Genomic DNA, 20736 nt, shown 5'->3' with positions numbered 1-20736 from the left:
CATACAGTGTGTCTGCATCTACACCTGGAGTTGTGCTCTGTGGTGCGATATCGTGTGACAGCAGAAGAACTCACGTGTGAGCCCCGTGCACCCTGACTGCAAATCTTCATGTCAATCTGGTGATTCGTCCTGTTGTGCTGCCATTCATGAACAGCATTCCAGCAGATGTTTTCCAACAGCATAACGCTTTCTCACATACCGCTGTTGTAACCGAACATGCTCTACAGAGTGTCGACGTGTGGCATGGCATGCTCGATCACTAGATCTATCTACAGTGGAGCACATATTGGACATCGCCAGGCGACAACTGTAGCGTCATCCAGTAACAGCGTTAGCCGTCCCTGTACGGACCAAACAAGTGCAACAGGCATAGAGCACCAGCCCACAGACTGAAATCTGGCACCTGTAAAACATAATGCACGTCTTTTGCATGCAACATTCTGGCGGTTACACCGGTCATTAATGCATCAGCATTTCACGTTTGAACGAGCTGCCTCGCGCGTGCGTTAACCTGTGATCCTGCAGTGTTAATCACTCAAAAATGCCCCGTAGACAAATGTATTCCCGATATTTCATTATTGTCAAACACAATACGATGTTTTAGGATGGCAAAGGCATAAGGGAAATGGCAATGGAGAATCGTAACTTACTCATGTACTGAAACATGCGTGGTCCCAACAGCATCACTTCTGCCACGCACTAGCTTACTGGGACTCGGAGTGAGAGTGGAAGAATTGGGGGAGGGGAGCATGTTTCTGGTGAGATGAAGCGTGTCTGCGACCGTTTAGAAATATGTAGAAGTCGGTATCCAAAAGAAAATTCCCAAATATATATGTAGCTGTGCATGGGGGCTTAATAAAAATATTAATGCAAATAATTTTAATTTTTTTTTTTTTGCTTTAGTAGCTGTCTGTCCGATTACGAAGTCTCGTAACGGTTGGCCCTGACTGTTATTGTTACGCAATCTGACTGCTTAGAACAATAACAAAGAATGAAATGGAAATTTTCATTAACACAGTTAATTAATTAAGCCCCCAGCAACTATAAAACCAACGCAACAACAAGCACAAGAGTAACTGTTCTGTGTGTGGGAGTGTGACTCAACGTACGCATCTGGCACGGTTCTTCTTCAACAACACAACAATTTTTAAATAACATTATACTGAATTAATTAAAGAAAATACAAATACCATAATTACTCAAGAGAACCACAATTACACTCTAATCCAAGAACCCAAGCCAGATGCTTTGTTGACTGAACCTGTAATGACACATTATTTAAAACATGGAAATAATGAAAAATAAATCAAGTTTCGTTACCTTCATATATTGACCAAAATCACTCTCATAATTACAATATATCTCCACACCGCCTCGCTATTACCACATCTGAACAAGAACCTTTCAGTATCACATCTCAGCAAGCACTCCCTACTAGCACATCTGAACACCAACTGACTACTACGAGTCCTGGACAAGCACTGACCTCTAGCACATCTCAATAATGACAGCCCGTGGAGGCGGCGGAACAATGCTCTCTAGCGATCTCTGGCGCTGTGGCTCAGTGTAGCCACCTTTCATATGCCCTTCCTCCACGGCTAGAATTTGATGGTATTTTTGCCAGCATTGGTGGTGAAAATACCACCAAATTCGTCAAAAAAATACAGACAAAAATAAAAGATAATATTAATACGTAAATATCATATAACTAGATAAAATTTTGGCTTTGCACTGACCTTTCAATAACCTATTATATAGAATACAGTAAGCAATACAAATTCTTTCATACATGTGACTTTACATAACAGTTTATACAAGTATTATGTGGTTAAACAGTTCAATCAATAGCGTCAGCAATGACGAATATGTGCAGGTAAGAGTCTCATAACTTTCCACAAACAGTAATACACAATAAATCAGTTTATACAAATATTCACATAAACGCTTTCCATAGCCCAAGAATAAGCAGTTGACAGTTCCAGCAGTAGCACCCAGCAATGGTCAACAGGTGCAAATACCAATAAGTAACATTTTTTCAATAGAAGCAGTCCATCAGTGGCACCCGCAATGTTGAGCAGGTGCAGACATCAACAGGTGACATCTTTTCAGTAGAAGCAGTCCATCAGCGGTACCCAGCAATGTTGAGCAGGTACACACAGCAACAAGTCACATTTCTCAGCAGAAGCAGTTCAATAAAATACACCAACAAGTAACACCATTTCAGTAGAAGCAGTCCATTAGTGGCACCAGAAATGTTGATCAGGTGCACACAGCAACAGGTGACTTCATTTCAGTAGAAGCAATCCATCAGTGGCACCCAGCAATGTTGAGTAGGTGCAGACACCAACAAGTAACACCATTTCAGTAGAAGCAGTCCATTAGTGGCACCAGCAATGATGATCAGGTGCACACAGCGACAGGTGACTTCATTTCAGTAGAAGCAGTCCATCAGTGGCACCCAGCAATGTTGAGCAGGTGCACACAGCAACAGGTGACTTCATTTCAGTAGAAGCAATCCATCAGTGGCACCCAGCAATGTTGAGCAGGTGCAGACATCAACAGGTGACATCTTTTCAGTAGAAGCAGTCCATCAGCGGTACCCAGCAATGTTGAGCAGGTACACACAGCAACAAGTCACATTTCTCAGCAGAAGCAGTTCAATAAAATACACTGTCACTGATCACACTGTTCATCAGAGTTTATAAGCAGAAATTAAACATGTCCTAGTGGCACCAATATTGTAGAAAAGGTACAAGTAACAGTCCATAATTTTTTTTTACAATCACTGATCACACAGTTCATCAGCAGAAATTAAACATGTCCTTGTGGCACCAATCATGTAGAAAAAGTGCAAGTAACAGTCCATACTATTCACCATAACTACTGAGACAGTTCAGTCATGAACAATAGTTTGAATGCACATACAATTTCTTTAACAAAATATAATCAATGCTCTTACACTAAACATACAAATCATAATAAACACACAAATGATATCAGTTAATTGTGACATTAACTATTACAGTACACAATAACAGTTAACCTATAATATTTATGGGTGTCAGTGCAAGCCACTACCAACAAATAAAATAATATTTAGGAGATAGGTGGGTAGGATTAGGAAAGGAAAACACACAAAACACATCCACTCATCTTTCATCCTCATTAAGTGCTACTGTGTAATTGAATAGTGTTAACTGTGTAAATGTAACTCTGTCCAAGATTTGATGTTCATCATGTGTACCAAGTAGTAGTGGCAGCAATGTATAACAGTCAATAATAGTTAGTCAACGTCATAGTCATCATGTCAAAACCAATGTTTGCCAAGCCAGATCAAATTGTACTGTTGCTGAACAACTGTCAGTGAGCCAAGATATGCAAATACTTCCTCTCTTCAAAAAAAAAAAATGTATACTGCTTATTGATTTGACAAAGTGTGTGTGTAGACAATCTTCCTTCTACTTGAGTGTTCTAGTCTGCCATCTTTATCCTCCTTGTTCCATATGGACCAACAAAAAAAAATATGCTCCTCATTTACTTTACCTCTTATCCACCAAAACTCCAATAATCATCAACTTCACCTAAACTCAATACCTCAATAATACGTCGATACATATAAACCTCAGCACCAATATCATTTCACTTCCATAACAACTCTTTCCTCTAGTCAGTGTCCTCAAACAAGTACAGACAAAATCCTAGTGCAACTTCAATTCATCATCCCATACAATCCGAAGACACAGTGTCCACACACAACCTCTGTGTAATCCATCTGACCCAAATTTTCTACTCATTATAAATTATAAGATACATTTTGGTTCCTTGTCCATCATTAAATAAAAGAAATGCATACATGACCTCTAACAGACTTCAGTTCGATTAACTCTCAGTAATTAAGTACGATTACGGAGTGTGAATGATCATCATATTTCACAGTGTGTACACCACTTCAAGAATCATAGCAGAAGCAAACATGTGGAGTATTTTTGTGTCAAGTGTCACTTCCTATTTCAATTGCTCACGAAAAATGCAGTGTAATGACTGTCAATAGTCTATACCTAGTTTCGGTATGTCATGTCGTTAGCTTCCTTCCTAGTAACATAAATTTATACAGCTTCCCTAAAACCTCAGCTCATGTGACTTCTATGAAGTTTCTTGTACTAATGTCGTTCGTCGAATTATAGCAGTTCATTTTCCTATCTTAAAAATATAAGGCACTGAGCGTAAGCAAAACAAGCAATAGCGAGTAAATATACCAGTAGAGAACAGAATGTCAACAAGTGGATGCAGCACAATCCCTACAACGAGGCTCTGCCAAGCGAACAATCTATAATTAATACCACAGTGTAACCTAAACTCTATATTTGTACACAGTATATCAGCATTTCTATATACTAGATTGAAGAGTAGTTATGACAACAAAACAGAAATGTGTAAATATGCAATCCATACGCACAGCAGCAAACATGCCTTACACAATAAACAGGTCATTAGCATCACATCGACATAAGCAAATAAATGTTCATATGTAATCTTAATAAGTACACATGAAGGCGCAAGCAGATAAATCACAAAGTATAACTTACATATCTAACCACATCAGCACAATTAATCAGGTGACAATTATAATTTAAATAAATAAGCACAGCAGGCACATAATAGAAAAATATGACATCAGTGAAAAAGCATAGCAGCCAAGCGATGCATAATATACACAAGTAATAACACTGTTCATTAATCAATAATTGTCAAAATCAGCAAATGTACACAAGCACGTCGCTTCACAAGTAAATTCATAGAACATGAAATTTAGCACAAAGTATGAATCACGTAATCGCAAGCAGCAAATTACGTCTAAAGTACGTACCTAAGTGGAATTATGTTACCTGAAAAATAAACTCAATCAATAGTTACCCTTTTTAGTTTATTACCTTTTTTTTTTTCGAAATTCCATTCTTCCTGAAATTTTCTCCATAGTAAGTCGTCTTAACGTCGGACATGCACAGAATTTACCTGAAGGTCTTAAATATTTTACACAACCGTATCCTGAAAAATACTGAACGTTAATAACATAATTTATAAACTCACCATAGCTTTATACAGAATTTAGTCGGAGAAATTAGACTGTGTATTTGTTTACGTCTGTCAGTGCATTCGCACTGAGCGCTCGATCAGCTGTAGGCGCGTGACGTAGAAAGTGATTGTTTGCGGTTAACGACTGCCTTGTGCGGCGCGCCGACTTGACTGTTGCTTTGAGTATGTGCCGCCGCCAAAACACAGCGCGGTATCCTTGTACTCTCTTCGTGTTTACATGTAGCTGTTGGTTTCTCAAAAGTATGTCATTCCACAAAAATTTTTACGTTGGATATATGATGTATTCCCTTAGAGCGCCGAGATTTAAGAGTTTCTACTTCAACAGTGTTATCATGAATAATTTTGCGAACTCTATACGGACCGTTATAAAGCAGAAAAAATTTGCGACATAAGCCTTTTCCTTTATGAGATAAACGGTGGGACTTAATTAACACCTTCTGGCCAACTGACAAGATTTTTAAACGACCAGGACGCTTAGCTGATTTCTCTCTTCTAGCAGCCGCCGATGCAATATTTTGTAGAGCCATGTTGACAACTTCTGAATGCCGCAGTCCGGCCGAAGTGGCCGTGCGGTTAAAGGCGCTGCAGTCTGGAACCGCAAGACCGCTACGGTCGCAGGTTCGAATCCTGCCTCGGGCATGGATGTTTGTGATGTCCTTAGGTTAGTTAGGTTTAACTAGTTCTAAGTTCTAGGGGACTAATGACCTCAGCAGTTGAGTCCCATAGTGCTCAGAGCCATTTGAACCATTTGAGCCAATGCCGCAGTTTCCGTGAAGGCGGAAAAGGAACGATTTCAGAAATGCGATTTGTTGGTACTTTATTTTTTAATATCAGTATAGGCGGTAAAGAAGTTGAATCATTAGGAAGTTCATTCAGAATGTTTTGAAAAATATGAAGATACTGATCCCAAGTTCTGTGATTCTGATGACAATAAAGACGACACAATTTATTGATTTCCTTCATCCATCTCTCTGAAGGATTAGATTGAGGGTGAAAAAGTGAAATGAAAATTGGTTTAATCTTCCGACGCCGTAGAGTACGAAGCCAAATTTTAGAGCGAAACTGTGATCCATTATCTGATATAACCTTATCAACATGACCAACTTCTTTAAGAAAATGTTTGATGAAAGCATTAGATACTGAACGAGCTGTTGCTTTGCGTAAAGGTGTAAAACACACATATTTTGATGTCAATTCCACTGCTACGAAAATGTACGCAAAACCATTAGTAGAACGAACCACTGGACCGAACAAATCGACTGCAGCCATGTCCTTTAATTTCGCTGGAATGATAGGAAACAACGGTGCTCTGTAAGAAACAGTTGGCGGCTTAGCCTATTAACATAATTTGCATTTGGCAAGAACAGATCGAATACGTTTTTCCATATTACTGAAGTAACAATTTTCTCGTAATTTACGAAAGCATTTTCTGGGACCAAAGTGCGCATAACTGAAATGTGTGTACCAAATCAATTTATTGACCCACTCATCAGGAATACAAACTAACCAAACAGAGTTGTCGACCGATTTTCGTTTGAAAAGAATATCATTGCGAACTAAATAATACTGTCTGATCGCTACGCTTTCCTTTCTCCTCCACTTCTCCTTAATGTCCTTCCAGATTGGATCCTTATTTTGCTCCTTAGCGATGTCCTGGAGCGAAGACGAAATAAAGTTCTCAAACGCAACACCTTGAATGTACATCAAACAATAATGGTTTTCTTTGCCGTCCTCTTCGGCACTTTGTTTCAAACCCATAGGTGCACGTGATAAAGCATCAGCAACAATATTTGAAGATCCCTGTATGTAAACAATACTAAAATCAAATTCCTGTAGGTACAACGCCCATCGTGACAATCTGCCATGAGTTAATTTTGTCGACATAAGAAATTCCAGAGCTCGATGATCGGTGTAAACCTTAGTATGTCTGCCAAACAAAAATGTGCGAAATTTTGTGAAGGCCCATACAACAGCCAAAGCTTCAAGTTCCGTAATCGAATAATTCTTCTCTGATTTAGAGAGAACACGGCTTCCAAAGGCAACAGTTTTCTGTACTACAACGCCGTTTTCTTCTATCTCTTGAAATAAATGTGCACCTAGGCCTTTGTATGATGAGTCCGTCGCCAAACAAAAATCTTTAGATAAATCCGGATGTGAAAGAAGTGGGGCAGCAACTAAAGCATCACGAAGTTGTTCAAATTCTGACTGAGCTTCCTCATCCCAACACCAATTAGAATTTTTTCCAGATAATTCACATAAACGAGGTGTGGCCAAATTGTCCAATCTAACAAAGCGTCTAAGAAAATTACAGACACCAAGGAAACTACGAACATCACGTTTTGTGGTAGGAACAGCATAATTATGAATAGCGTCTAGTTTCTCTGGATCAGGAAGAATACCTTCTGTAGAAATAATGTGACCGAGAAATTTCACCTGAGAACGACCAAATTCAGATTTTTCAAAGTTCACAGTAATGCCAACTCTTGCAAAAATACGTAATAATGAATCCAAAATTTTGTTGTGCTCATTCCAAGAACGTTTAGCAATAAGAATATCGTCAACATATGAAGTAATATTGTCACGAATATAAACAGGTAAAATTTCGTTTAAACTACGAATGAATGCTGCACAAAATATAGTAAGTCGAAACGGTAATTTCCAAAGTCACTTTTGGGTAAAACAGTCAAATCTGGTTATTGTTTACCTACTGTCTAGATAGATGGATAGTAGAAGAGTTGTTTTTATAGATGCAAAGAATAGTGAAAGAGTAGGCAGCGGTGCAGAAAACTAAAAGGGAAATAGCACCACTACAGCTCGGGGCCCTGTGATCGCTACGGCACATATTCACTTAGTGTAGTGAATCCCCTGAGGACTTTAATAGCTGCACATAAATTTCAATTTGTGACTTAGTAGCAAATCTGGCGGAAGTGCGCACGTAAATCGATCCAACCATGAACATGGACGTATGTCATTCCTAGAATTGCAAAAGATCTTAAATTTCCGAACAGTCAAGAAGTGTTTACAGTCAAAGCTTCCGCTTCGTGGCGACAAAGACCTACCGCGTCTGTCCCAGTCCCAATGTCGATTATTGTCAAGTTCGCGCGCCTGGCGCTCTCTTGTTGCATCCCGTAAATGAAACAAATTACTTTCTTCAAGGCCCTCTGCTATCTGTGATTCTAAATTTTTTCTACTGTCTTTTCCTACAATTTCGCCTTCGATTTGTTTAACTTGCTTTCGTAATGCTTCAACTTCCCTTTTGACGCGTTCATTAAATTTTCCCTGATTTTCAACATGCTTATTTATGTTCTGGTACTCTTCGGTTTCTGCAAATGGTAATGGAGCTGTATCATCTGAATCTCTGTCCCCATGTAAACTAAGATTTGTCAATTTATCTGAAATCTCCTCAACTCTTTCCGATAAGTCACCTATTTTTTCTTTCTGTTTACCTACGTCTTCCGTAAGTGTCGCGACTCGGGTTTCAGTGTTGACACATTTAGTAGTTAACTGTTCACATTGTTGTGTTAGGTTATTTAATCTGTCATTTGGTACGGATTCCTCGATTCTCTCAAATATCTCTTCCTTATCGTGTGCACATTGTAAATTTAGCTCTGAAAATTTTTGTACTATCACGCGATCTCTTTCTTCCTGTTCTCTATCCTGTTCCCTTTGTCTAATCTCTACTGCAATTAATCTATTATTGTGAGAATTCAAAATCGGTTGTACTTCCTCTCTAATTTCTTTCTTTAATTCATCTTTCATGTTTTTGAAACATGTCCCTATTCGTGAATCTAACCGTGTTTCCATTGTTTCTATCTCTGTTTCTAGCCGTGTTGCCACTGTTTTCAGTTCAGATCCTAACTGTGATCCCAGTGAGTCTAACCGTGTTTCCATTGTTCCCATATCAGTTTTTAATTCAGATCCCAAAGTTCCCATCTCTGTTTTAATTGTTCCTATCTCTGTTTTAAATTCAGATCGAAACTGCTCCATTGTTCCCATTTGTGTTTTAAATTCAGATCGAAACTGCTCCATTGTTCCCATTTGTGTTTTAAATTCAGATCGAAAATTTAATATTGCACTCATCAACTGCTCCGTATTAAATGGTTCAAAATTCTTTTCGCCCCTAACATTTCCCGCAAAACTAACTTCCTTCTGCATAGCCATAAAGTTATCTGTGTTCGATACAATTCCAGAATCTTCTGCCGTTAATCTCGGATTCTGTGAATTTTCTGATTGAGAAAAATTTTGAAGTGGTTCCGGACTATTTTCCCGACTTATTACATTGTTTTCAACTCCATTATTCATGATACTGTTTTCCTCTGTTGGCGAGTTCGCCATGTTAACAATTTCGTCATTCTCACTATCCATCATTTTTGCCTTTATCATCGATCGCGTAATCATTTACAAAACATACAAAACTCGTCACTATATGAAAATTACACACAATGACACTTTATCTCCAACAATACCATTCACACGAAATGTTTCCCTCAAACACGATTAATCGAACAATTGAAATAATTGCACTAAATTGTCAAACGCGTATACAAGACAACAAAATTAAATTCTGAAAAAAAATACCATTATAAGAATGACAATTACCAAATCTACACATGCAAAACAGACTATAATTACTAAACTACAAATTGCTACAACAATCCTACTGTCTACTATTTCTACAATCAGAAGATTCCAAGGGACGATCCGAAGCAGCGGTCGCCACGTGCATGGGGGCTTAATTGAATGCAATGAAAATAATTTTAATTTGTGCTTTAGTATTAGTCTGTCCGATTACGAAGTCTCGTAACGGTTGGCCCTGACTGTTATTGTTACGCAATATGACTGCTTAGAACAATAACAAAGAATGAAATGGAAATTTTCATTAACACAGTTAATTAATTAAGCCCCCAGCAACTATAAAACCAACGCAACAACAAGCACAAGAGTAACTGTTCTGTGTGTGGGAGTGTGACTCAACGTACGCATCTGGCACGGTTCTTCTTCAACAACACAACAATTTTTAAATAACATTATACTGAATTAATTAAAGAAAATACAAATACCATAATTACTCAAGAGAACCACAATTACACTCTAATCCAAGAACCCAAGCCAGATGCTTTGTTGACTGAACCTGTAATGACACATTATTTAAAACATGGAAATAATGAAAAATAAATCAAGTTTCGTTACCTTCATATATTGACCAAAATCACTCTCATAATTACAATATATCTCCACACCGCCTCGCTATTACCACATCTGAACAAGAACCTTTCAGTATCACATCTCAGCAAGCACTCCCTACTAGCACATCTGAACACCAACTGACTACTACGAGTCCTGGACAAGCACTGACCTCTAGCACATCTCAATAATGACAGCCCGTGGAGGCGGCGGAACAATGCTCTCTAGCGATCTCTGGCGCTGTGGCTCAGTGTAGCCACCTTTCAGCTGTTGTATTCGCAATAATCATTGGTTCAAATGGCTCTGAGTACTATGGGACTTAACTTCTGAGGTCATCAGTCCCCTAGAACTTAGAACTACTTAAACCTAACTAACCCAAGGACATCACACACATTCATGCGCGAGGCAGGATTCGAACCTGCGACCGTAGCGGTCGCACGGTTCCAGACTGTAGCGCCTAGAACCGCTCGGCCACCCCGGCCGGCTAAGCCAGTTTTGGGCCGAAATTCGCGCTACCGCCAGTAGATTAAGGACCCTGAATTAAACAGAATTCGCACTGCACAAAATTATTCTTTAAATTCGCGGATTTCAGTTCTATGGATTGAGCTATGCCACAGATGAAGAATCTTCGGGCAAAGGCCACGTGATTCGCTGAATGCCAGATATTAGGTGATGTCTGGTGAATTCAAAATTTCGGAAACCAACAGAAATTTCACATACACGTGAGTTTTCGTTATAATTAGAAGTTTGACTTCAGTCATCTGAGCTATCACATTGATCAAAAATGTTTAAGTGAAGGTCACAAGACTGACTGGAGGCAACAGTTTACGCTAAGTCCAGTTGATTCAAAATGCGTGAAACAAATAAATATTCCATAGTCATGCAAGTATTGATTACATTCAGGACTTCAAGTTCTGGAATTATGCTGGGTCACAAATCAATAACCGTTAAATTGTGGCCACATGATCGACTGAAGACCAGTCTTTAGTCACTCTTCACAAAGACAGCTCCATCAAACTCTGTGAAAGCACTCGAGGTAGAAAATTACTCATGAATAACAGTAGACAGCAACACACTACAAATACACCTGCTCGTGACGAATGGTGGCAAGCCACTCTCTCACTTAAACGACTGTGTCATTGAAATTAATAGTCATATTTTAGGTCATCATCTCCATGTTTCCCAATACTACATTTCGTATGGGTGGGTTATGAACTGTTTACATGAGGAGATTTTGAGCAGAATGTTCTTATAACTGCATGTGTTGCCTGTGGAGAACTTGTACCAGAGGGGCCATAGTTCAAACGGTGGAGAACAGGGAGAAAGATGGATTTTGGGACATGAATGTTGTGTCCAGCAACCTGGCTGTGCAAGTGATTTCGGGAAGAAGCGCTCTGTGAATTGTACCTGCAGAGGGATTTTGGGCCGTGTCACTCCACTGTTCCCACTTAGTGTCGGAGGAGCAGGGCGCCAGCTTGCAAAACGTTTTACCTGGACCGGGTAACATTCCGTCGTGAAGGCAGCCAGATGGTGGGAAGCGGGTGGAGGAAGCCATTTAAGGGAGACTGCTGTAATCTGAGGTTTTGTACAAACGGTGGGACGGTTATAAAACTATGAGCATTCTCAGGTTAGAAGCTGGGACGATACGATCAGAGCGTCTGGTGCACTTGTCACTAGGAAGTCACCAGGTAGTCAGCAGGTTCCTTTAGCGACCGACAATATATATATATATATATATATATATATATATATATATATATATATATATATATATATATAGTGTGTGTGTGTCTGGAAAGCTTAACAGCCTTCTTTCAGAAGTTGGAAATGTTCGGCCTGGAAAGATTATATCTCTTCGTAAATGGGGGATTGCGGTCCCATCTAGGTAGACCTTTTCTGCCGAAACATTGCCATGCTTACTGTGAGATCAACACCTCCCTAGTGTGAAATCTTCTTTTTTCAGACAAGAAAGATTTTCAGTCGCTGATTGGTTCTCCTCATATGCAAAGTAGAGGCTTCCTCTCCCAGTATGGGAACTCTGGTACTGTGTCTGTATTGGCTACAAGGACAGCAGAATAGTCAAGAGGGGAGATTTAATGAGCGGATGACAGTTCGATTTGTTTGTACAACGTGGGGGTGAGTTTTTTCAGCTAATTCTTCTCCTGTACGAGGATTAGTGGAAGGTGTTTATGATTCTTGGGTGTCTTCGTCTTCTGGTCCGCCCCTGGTGGAGAACTTCAGGTCTTTTCCTAGTGGGTGAGACTCGTGTTCTGCAACTTGTGGTGGACTAAGAGTCAGTGACAGTTCCCAACTGAACCGACAGTAAAACTGCATACCATCTCAGACATCTCGTGTATCACGAGGGTGACCTTATTCGTCCTGAGTCGGTCATCTGACGTTTGTCAATTCCAGCACGCGCCATCGTGCCTTAGAGTCACATTCTGTGACCAGAGCAGGGAACGGATGCATCTCACACTGAAATCTACCAGGATTTCAGGGCTATGATAGGAAAGTTTTCCTCGCTCAAATAATGAGAACGCCAGTCCGCCTAGTTTGCAAATTTTGGTGGACGCGTCAGAACATTACAGCTGCCGCCGTGCTCCGTTCTTCGCCCAGAGCGCGCCGTTTTCTGCTGGCGCCTGAATCAAGGTGAAAGAGTAAAGTATTACTGTACTGGCGTACAGTTGTTAAACGATATTCACAGCTCCCTACGCTCCGTGAACAATAGTTTGTGGTATACCTGGTCGTAGTTGATTCCATTTGAATAGAATTTGGCCTCAGAATGGATTCATGTAAACGAAGTCTCATTACGTTCATGGGAGAACTTGTAGAGTTTCCACCCAAATGAATGATTTGCCAATCAAGCACCATTCCTTTCCTGATTTATGTCTGTCATTTTATTTTTTGTAAATTGTATAAGGATGTAGAAAAACTTGTCATTATTTTTGCAAACTTAAAAACGCCACTGTTCTCATTCATACTCCCGCAGCGATTCGCTGTTTTTATTTTGTTTTGGTGATACATGGCTACACCAGCAATTCAGAATGCAATCGTACAAAATTAGTAATCTTGTGGAACAGGTGCGTGTTTTCCTTTTCTTCAAAGTTAGACTATGGCGCACTGAGAACATTTAGACTCGCTTTTGACGCTTTGCGTTGTATCTCAGCTATTTGTAGTATGCTGCAGTCATTCTATTTCAGTGTATGTACTGTCTGTGTCATCTATTTTGCTTTTAATTGAGTCTTGTCTGTAACTTCTGCGTCACTTCTTGTCCGATGTTGCGCCGCTGGTAATAGCATTGTGCAAGTTTTTGTGGTGCATATTTGTTTATAGGGATAGAGCAGTCGAGTCGCAGGCGTCTAGTTCTGGGGCGTTACTGGAAGTGCAGAATTAGAATCGATCATTTAGTTTATGCAAGAGGCAGAGAAAAGATGACAGAAAAGGGAAGAAAAGAGAGGTCTTGCAATGATACTTTGACATTATACTCCTGAGAGCACAAGTTTAATGGATTCCTTAGTAACATGAAGCGGAGCCGGCCGCTGTGGCCGATCGGTTCTAGGCGCTTCAGTCCGGAACCGTGCTGCTGCTACGGTCGCAGGTTCGAATCCTGCCTCGGGCATGGGTGTGTGTGATGTCCTTAGGTTAGTTAGGTTTAAGTAGTTCTAAGTCTAGGGGACTGATGACCTCAGATGTTAAGTCTTATAGTGCTCAGAGCCATTTGAACCGTAAAGCGGACAACTCAAAGCTACATTCAACACGTGATTTTACACAAGAAAGTTAGGAATAATAAAAGATCTTTAAACATTTCCCTAACATCCTCAAGATAAACAAATAAGCAAATAAGTGAATAATGTATCTGAAACGTCAACTTAAAACAACAAAATACCTTTGTTCATGATACCAGAGGAAAGCTTAATCGAAAGCGTCCTTACGTTACGAAGCCCTGTGAAGCAGTAACTTGCAGGTCCTCTGCCTGAGATCATCCACTCTGTGTGCGGCGGAGAGAGTTGGTCCCTGTGACCATTCATCTGAGCCACGTAAAAATAGACGTTCACCCCAGGTGACTGATCACCCTCTCTTGTTTCAGCACTGCCCATCTACAAGTTAAGTTGGGACTACCATTCCATCACTCTGTAAGAGTTCTGGCAATAGGGGGGACAAATTCACAACAGTCGAATTTAATCACTCAACTGGTAAAGTGAGAAACTAAACGGACTCTGCAAGGGGAAAAAAATAAAAGCTGAAGGTATTTTCTGCTCTGGGTGCTAAGTGTTCCTCTGGCAGCGTGAAACAACAGTAAGACTAGACACTACCCACATGTTAAGGTGCCAGGTGCACTTAATACTAACGTAACGGATTCTGTTACTCCTATTGAGATGTTTCATACAATTACTGACCGAATTTAAAAGAAAATGCTGTCATAATCTGCTAGTTATGGTGTACAATATCGTGTGTTAATTCCTGCTTACTCGTCAAATATGGGGTGCTAGGAAAACTGCTTTCTCGGTTCGCTGGACAACGATTCAAGCAAATAGTATTAATGAATTATATTACAGAAGGAAATGATTACAGTACTTTGGTCATCAGATGTGTCGCAAGCAAAGGGCGACAGACAAAATAAACAATGTCCTTCAGTATATACGGGGTGCTCAAAAAGTCTCTCCGCAGTGCCGTTTGATTGTTTCTGCGCACGTGCCGTATGCCGCAGTAAATATACCGAAATGAAACTCAGTGAAATACAAGTTATTAATTTAGTGAATATTCATTTTTACTTACAAATTTTCACATTAAATGTTGAAAGTGTTCCCCCCCCCCCCCCTTGGATTGGAGAATACACAATTCAATGTGCGTCTAATCATGTTTTCAAACACAATCTGTAACATTTCTTCTGTAACAAAAGCAATGAAAGTGGATATTGCGATGGACTCTGGACGGTTTTTGTAGACAGTTGCTGTCGCTGCACCCCAGAAGAAAAAGTCAGGTCGTGTTAGGTCAAGCGGTCGTGGAGGCCAAAAAAAGTTATGCGATCACCAAAAACGTCAGCAAGCAGTGACATTGGAACGCGACATAAACTTAAAACTTAAACGTTCACGTCAACACGTAACGACACACACCAAGGATACTGCTGACGCTGGTTGAGATAAGTGAAACAGTGGAATGCTGGGAGAGTCCAGTAGAGGGGAAGTAACCCAGGCAGGCGAACAGTCATACAGCACGCGCGGCTAACAATCATACGGCACGGCAGAGAGACATTTTGAACAGCCCGTACAATTCCTAAGTCGCTGGTATTGAAGTGCCTAATCTTGATGTTGCTGTAGAAGTGGGCCGCGGCTTGTCAGCGTGGCGCTTATGTTCTCTTCATATAGAGGCCGCTGCTGTCGCGTTGTCGTCCTGGAGAGGAGTCGGTCAGCGTGCAATTGGCTGACGTCTTTCTCACAGCCCTCTCTGCTCTCTCCTTTCCGACTGGCGTGCCTAATGTTACGCCGTAACATTATGTTGAAGTTCGACACAGTAAGAGAATTATTACTGTTAGAAGCTGTGTACCTATCTTGAGGCAGCGTAACACATGGCTTGCCAATTACCTGGGTTATATCCACCCAGTATTTGAGAATGAGGGTACCTAGGCACTTCCATCCAACTTTACAGATATTTTCAAAACTACTAGAACTTGTAATCGCTCATATACCCCAGAACATAATGAACTGATACAAGAGGTAGCGCTTTGAGTGAACCACCAGATGTTTCCAGTTCATTCTGGAGAATGTGCTGGACAGGGTTGCTGTCGAAAACCTCCTGTTTGAGGCTAGTTCAGGACAGCACAAGCAATAAGCTATCTTGTGTTATATTGATGGTAGTTAATTCCACGGACATCTCTATGACTGGGCACTCCCAGCAGCCTAAAATACGACCTAATTATGCCCATGATGTCCGTAGTACCCGCTAAGTTAAGCAGGAGTGATCAAGTTGGGCACTCAATGACAGTTCATTTTCGTTGGAGCCTCAACACATGGATGTGTCCATTCACAGAACTGGGGCTCGTCTGAGAAAACGACATTAAACCGCTTCTGCGTCATCGTTGAGTGCATCTCTGCTGGCACGTCTGTGCTGATGCTTCAAGGGAAGCTGCTACAATGGTCGCAGTGCTGAGAATGTGTGGCACTTCAGATGTCATTGCACTGTCCGTGTGGATACCTGTCTAGTTCCAAACAAAGTTCCTGACTTAAGATACATCATGTGGCTGTACTATGCTGCACCTCTGAGTGGACAATACTTCCGTCCTCTCAGGCGCTAGTCGCGTGGAACTATTTAGATCCGGCACAGCGTCGTGCATGGTCCTGCTGAACACATAAATGAGATATTCGCGTGACAATTGTAAGACCCCGACCAATGCGAGCAGAAACATTGTTGTTCCGCTGCTGTCACACACAGAGAGGTGCAGATGGACAACCTCTTCACACGAACACATAAAACGATCTTCTTAGAAAACAATAAGCGTTCACCTGCTGTGTCTTAATAAGAAATCCGTTGGGTAATCTTTCTCTATATACAGAATATAGATAGCACTACTCATATACACTATTTTGCACTGAAATGATAATCATTTGCATATCCAAGAATGTAGCAAACTTCTTGACCGATTGATGTTTGTTGCAAGGGTCCTCCTAGGTGTTGCAGTTTTACTGAATATCAGTGTATTTTAGAATGCTGCATTAAAAAACTTAACGAAAAAGTATTTTTCTGTTTAAAGATTTCTAATGCTTGTCTTTGCTTTTCAGTGACTGAACAGAGCGCTTTGACCGCCTTTCTGACGTAACCATTTCCCAGGTCTAATATCATCGTACAGCACAGGACTTGTAGAAGTTTTTTCCCTTCATACAAAAACACTGACTTCGAATTTTACTGCTATCACTGAGAAGAGAATGTAGCTACGTTCCCGGAAGAGTTGGTAGGTACACTTATCTAAGGGAGGGGAATCATCAGTGTTATCAATTTTTTGATCCGTTTTTCTCTGGAACTTGTCTCTCTCATTCAAGGATATATCGTATGGTGTCTGGTCTGAATCACGAAAATAGTATCTCTGTCTACTGTTTCCTCACTTTTTTGTATGTTAAGCTTACACGTGCACACAAGCTTTCATTGTTCAGAACTGATGTATTTGGCGGAAGTGCAGCTAATGGTACTTCCTCAGGATTGAAATTCCGTATTGTAACAAGCTGGTTTGTTGTTTGGAGTGTGCAGAGAAAGCCGGCCGGTGTGGCCGAGCGGTTCTAGGCGCTTCACTCTGGAACCGCGAGACCACTACGTTCGCAGGTTCGAATCCTGCCTCGGTCATGGATGTGTGTGATGTTCTTAGGTTGGTTAGGTTTAATTAGTTCTAAGTCCTAGGGGACTGATGACCTCAGATGTTGAGTCCCATAGTGCTCAGAGGCATTTTTTGTGCAGAGAAATTTGGTGGTGCTAGTCTACTGAGAAACTGGAAATCGTCAGTGTTTCTCAGACTTGTCACTTTCTAACACTCTTACCTTTTTTGAGTTACGTGAACATTGATATCCAGCTGGATATCAGCATTCTGAAACTAGCTCGAACTTCGTAGAAATAGCCAGTAAGAAGACTTTAATCAATAACTTACGTGTATCAATATACAAACGTCCTGGCAGATTAAAAGTTTGTGCCTTGTTGGGACTCCAGTGTGGGAGCTCTGTATTTTGAAAGCAAGTGCTCCACCAACTCATCTACCACAACACGATTCACGGTCCGTCCTCTCAGGTTTGCTTCCGTCAGTACCTCGTCTCGGGTAGCTCAGCTGTTGGAGCACTCGCTCGCTAAGCGCGAGGCTGCCATATTCGAGTCTCGGTCAGGCACATAGTTCTAGTCTGCCATGAAGCTCCACAACAGCTCCCATACCGCTGCAGGGTGAAAATTTCTTTCTGGGCGTGTCAGCAGCGTTGACAGATACATGGTACAGTGAAGTGGTTTCAAAATGCCAGGTGTGAATAGCGACCTAAACGATAATTTTTGTCCTAACACATCACGTGTCGTATAACCTCATTTTCATCTCCAAATGTTGTTCTTCATTATTTATTTCTGTATTTTCCATGCTCCACCGTCCTATGTCTCATGTCGTGTACCATCTGTTACAGGGAGGCTCGGTGGACCGTAGGCTGCCGTTCGCCATCTTGTCAGCGATTCACCTGCTGGTAGCGCTGTCGGTGTCGTTCCTGCCGGAAACTGCGCTGCAGAGGCTGCCGGAGTCTCTGCAGGACGCCGCCGAGTTTGGCTGAATTTACGTTGGTGTCAGCGAGCTGTGTATCTGCAGTGGCGTTGGCACATGAACGAAAAGAAAGAAGAAAAATCTCCGTCAGAGTGACCCTGGTATACACTTCTAGGATTAACAATCATGCTCTGACTGGTTGGTCTACCAGGTCAACGATGTTCAAAAGAAAGGTCTCTTGCATATAGGAGAAATAACCTGCTGCACAGAGCACCGATGTTTGGAAAGGAGAAAGGGGCGTGGGAAGAGGGGAGGGGGGGTGGGGTTGGTAGCGAGGCAGAGTCAGTTCGAGAAGTTTTTCCACACAAGCAACCTACCACTTGGCTTCCCTCCGTGTTGCCCCCCCCCCCTTTCCCTTATAGACTTTCGCCTTTGTCAGTTTTCGCTGCTAACTGTGATGCGTCTTGTACAGATATCTTACAGTTGTTGCAGCCTTCTTATCTTGGCTCCCCAATCGGCGTCTTCTGTCACTCAGGCCTTCAATCTACCCTGGTGGGAGGGCGGAGGTGATAGGTAAGAGTGTAATTTCGGGCAAAATTCTATAAGATATCAACAAATTATGTTTTCGTTTACTTTCCGCCCCGGATCGGCAGGAAACAAATGCATAACCACTGCCGCCACTCAGCTACCACAGACATATGGCCCCACTAGGCAACGACGCACGCAGGCATCACAGGCCCATCAGAGGAAGGAACCCATGCTAGTTCAGATGTGTAGATACGCCCCCAACAGTAGGAAACGTCTCATATCCGTTGCTAGGTCGTGAGAGGGCTGCCTTGCTACACGTGCCCATATTTGCAACCCGCCGCTCAGGTACTCGCGAACCCATCATTGCTACATGGGTGGTGGGGACCCGTTCATGTCGAGCATGTACTAACTTTCAGATGTATGACGTTTCCTAGGCGACTCCAATGGAACCAAAAATGCCACAGCCGTTTCTTCAGCTACCCAAACGTGGCTGCAGCTCAGGGAAAGCCCCTCAACTCCGTCGGTCACTACATCTAGCTGTTTATGAAAAAGGGCCACTTCCCTCTGCATCTGCAGGAAACGAAGACAGTCACTATCCATCTCCCAAATTGTAAATTCGAAGAAGGGTATTAACTCGAGGTATAACAGACTAAATGAAGATCAAAGGAAAAAAAATTCAAATGGCTCTGAGCACTATGGGACTCAACTGCTGAGGTCATTAGTCCCCTAGAACTTAGAACTAGTTAAACCTAACTAACCTAAGGACATCACACACATCCATGCCCGAGGCAGGATTCGAACCTGCGACCGTAGCGGTCTCGCGGTTCCAGACTGCAGCGCCAGAACCGCGCGGCCACTTCGGCCGGCCATCAAAGGAAAACAGCTACAAGTGATCAAACTGCAGTGACGTGATGCGGCAGATGGCTCAAGTTCATGCTAATAAAATTACGAACTACAAAAAATAAAAGAGGAAAGTAAGTATGAGCCCAAACAGGCGCCGATGGCTTCCGTGTAGGTGACATGCAGACAGTGTGGGAAAAGTCTTAATGAACGCTATCAATCATAATATGCTGTCCAATCACATTAATGTGAACTCCTGTAAAAGCCAAAATAACAACCCCTTCATCGGCAGAGGTGCAAGAGGAAAGTCAGTGAGGTTCCTGGAGGTACCGCCAGCGGTCCGGTGTCATGCTGATTCCAGTGCCTGGTCAGCTGCCCGGGGTTTCTTGGTTGAGGATCCCGAACAGCCCTATCGAGATGTCCCACACATTCACGATTGGGTTTAAATCCGGGGAGCTTGGTGGCCACTGGATTACCGTAAACCCATCCTGGTGCTCCCTGAACAACGCACGTACACAGTGAGCCACGGGACACGTTAGATTGTCCTGCCGGTAGATGCCATCATGCCTAGGAGAAACGAACTTCATCTAGGGGTGGACATGGTCCCCACAGATAGATGTAGTATCCGTTTATCAATTTTTTTCTTCCATGGTGACGATATTACCCAGGGAGTGCAACGAAAACATTCCACACATCATAATGCTCCAGTCTCTGTCCTGGACCCCTTTGCTTTCAGATGTTTCACGGCCTACACGGCAAGGGCGATGTGACCGACGGAGCTTAAAACATTGTTCTCCTGGAAAGGTCGCCTGTCGCCGCTCAGTGGACGTCCAGATGCTGTACTTGCGCGCAGATTCCAGCCTTCGTCGCCGAAAAGC

At 41.9% G+C, this 20736-nt stretch overlaps 1 protein-coding gene across 1 annotated transcript in view; it reads left to right on the top strand.

Moving 5' to 3' along the window:
- LOC126252154 (solute carrier family 22 member 21-like) overlaps positions 1 to 18560 on the top strand; it is a 213875-nt gene extending 195315 nt beyond the window's left edge. The window contains exon 4 of the mRNA XM_049953022.1: positions 18420 to 18560. Within this exon, the coding sequence (XP_049808979.1) occupies positions 18420 to 18560 (141 nt within the window). The remainder of the gene's footprint in view (positions 1 to 18419) is intronic.
- Positions 18561 to 20736: the final 2176 nt, after the last annotated feature.

Source organism: Schistocerca nitens, chromosome 4, assembly GCF_023898315.1.
Source record: "Schistocerca nitens isolate TAMUIC-IGC-003100 chromosome 4, iqSchNite1.1, whole genome shotgun sequence".
NCBI lineage: Eukaryota > Metazoa > Arthropoda > Insecta > Orthoptera > Acrididae > Schistocerca > Schistocerca nitens.
The sequence above is the reverse complement of the archived record's forward strand: the minus strand, read 5'-3'. Positions and strand labels throughout refer to the sequence as shown.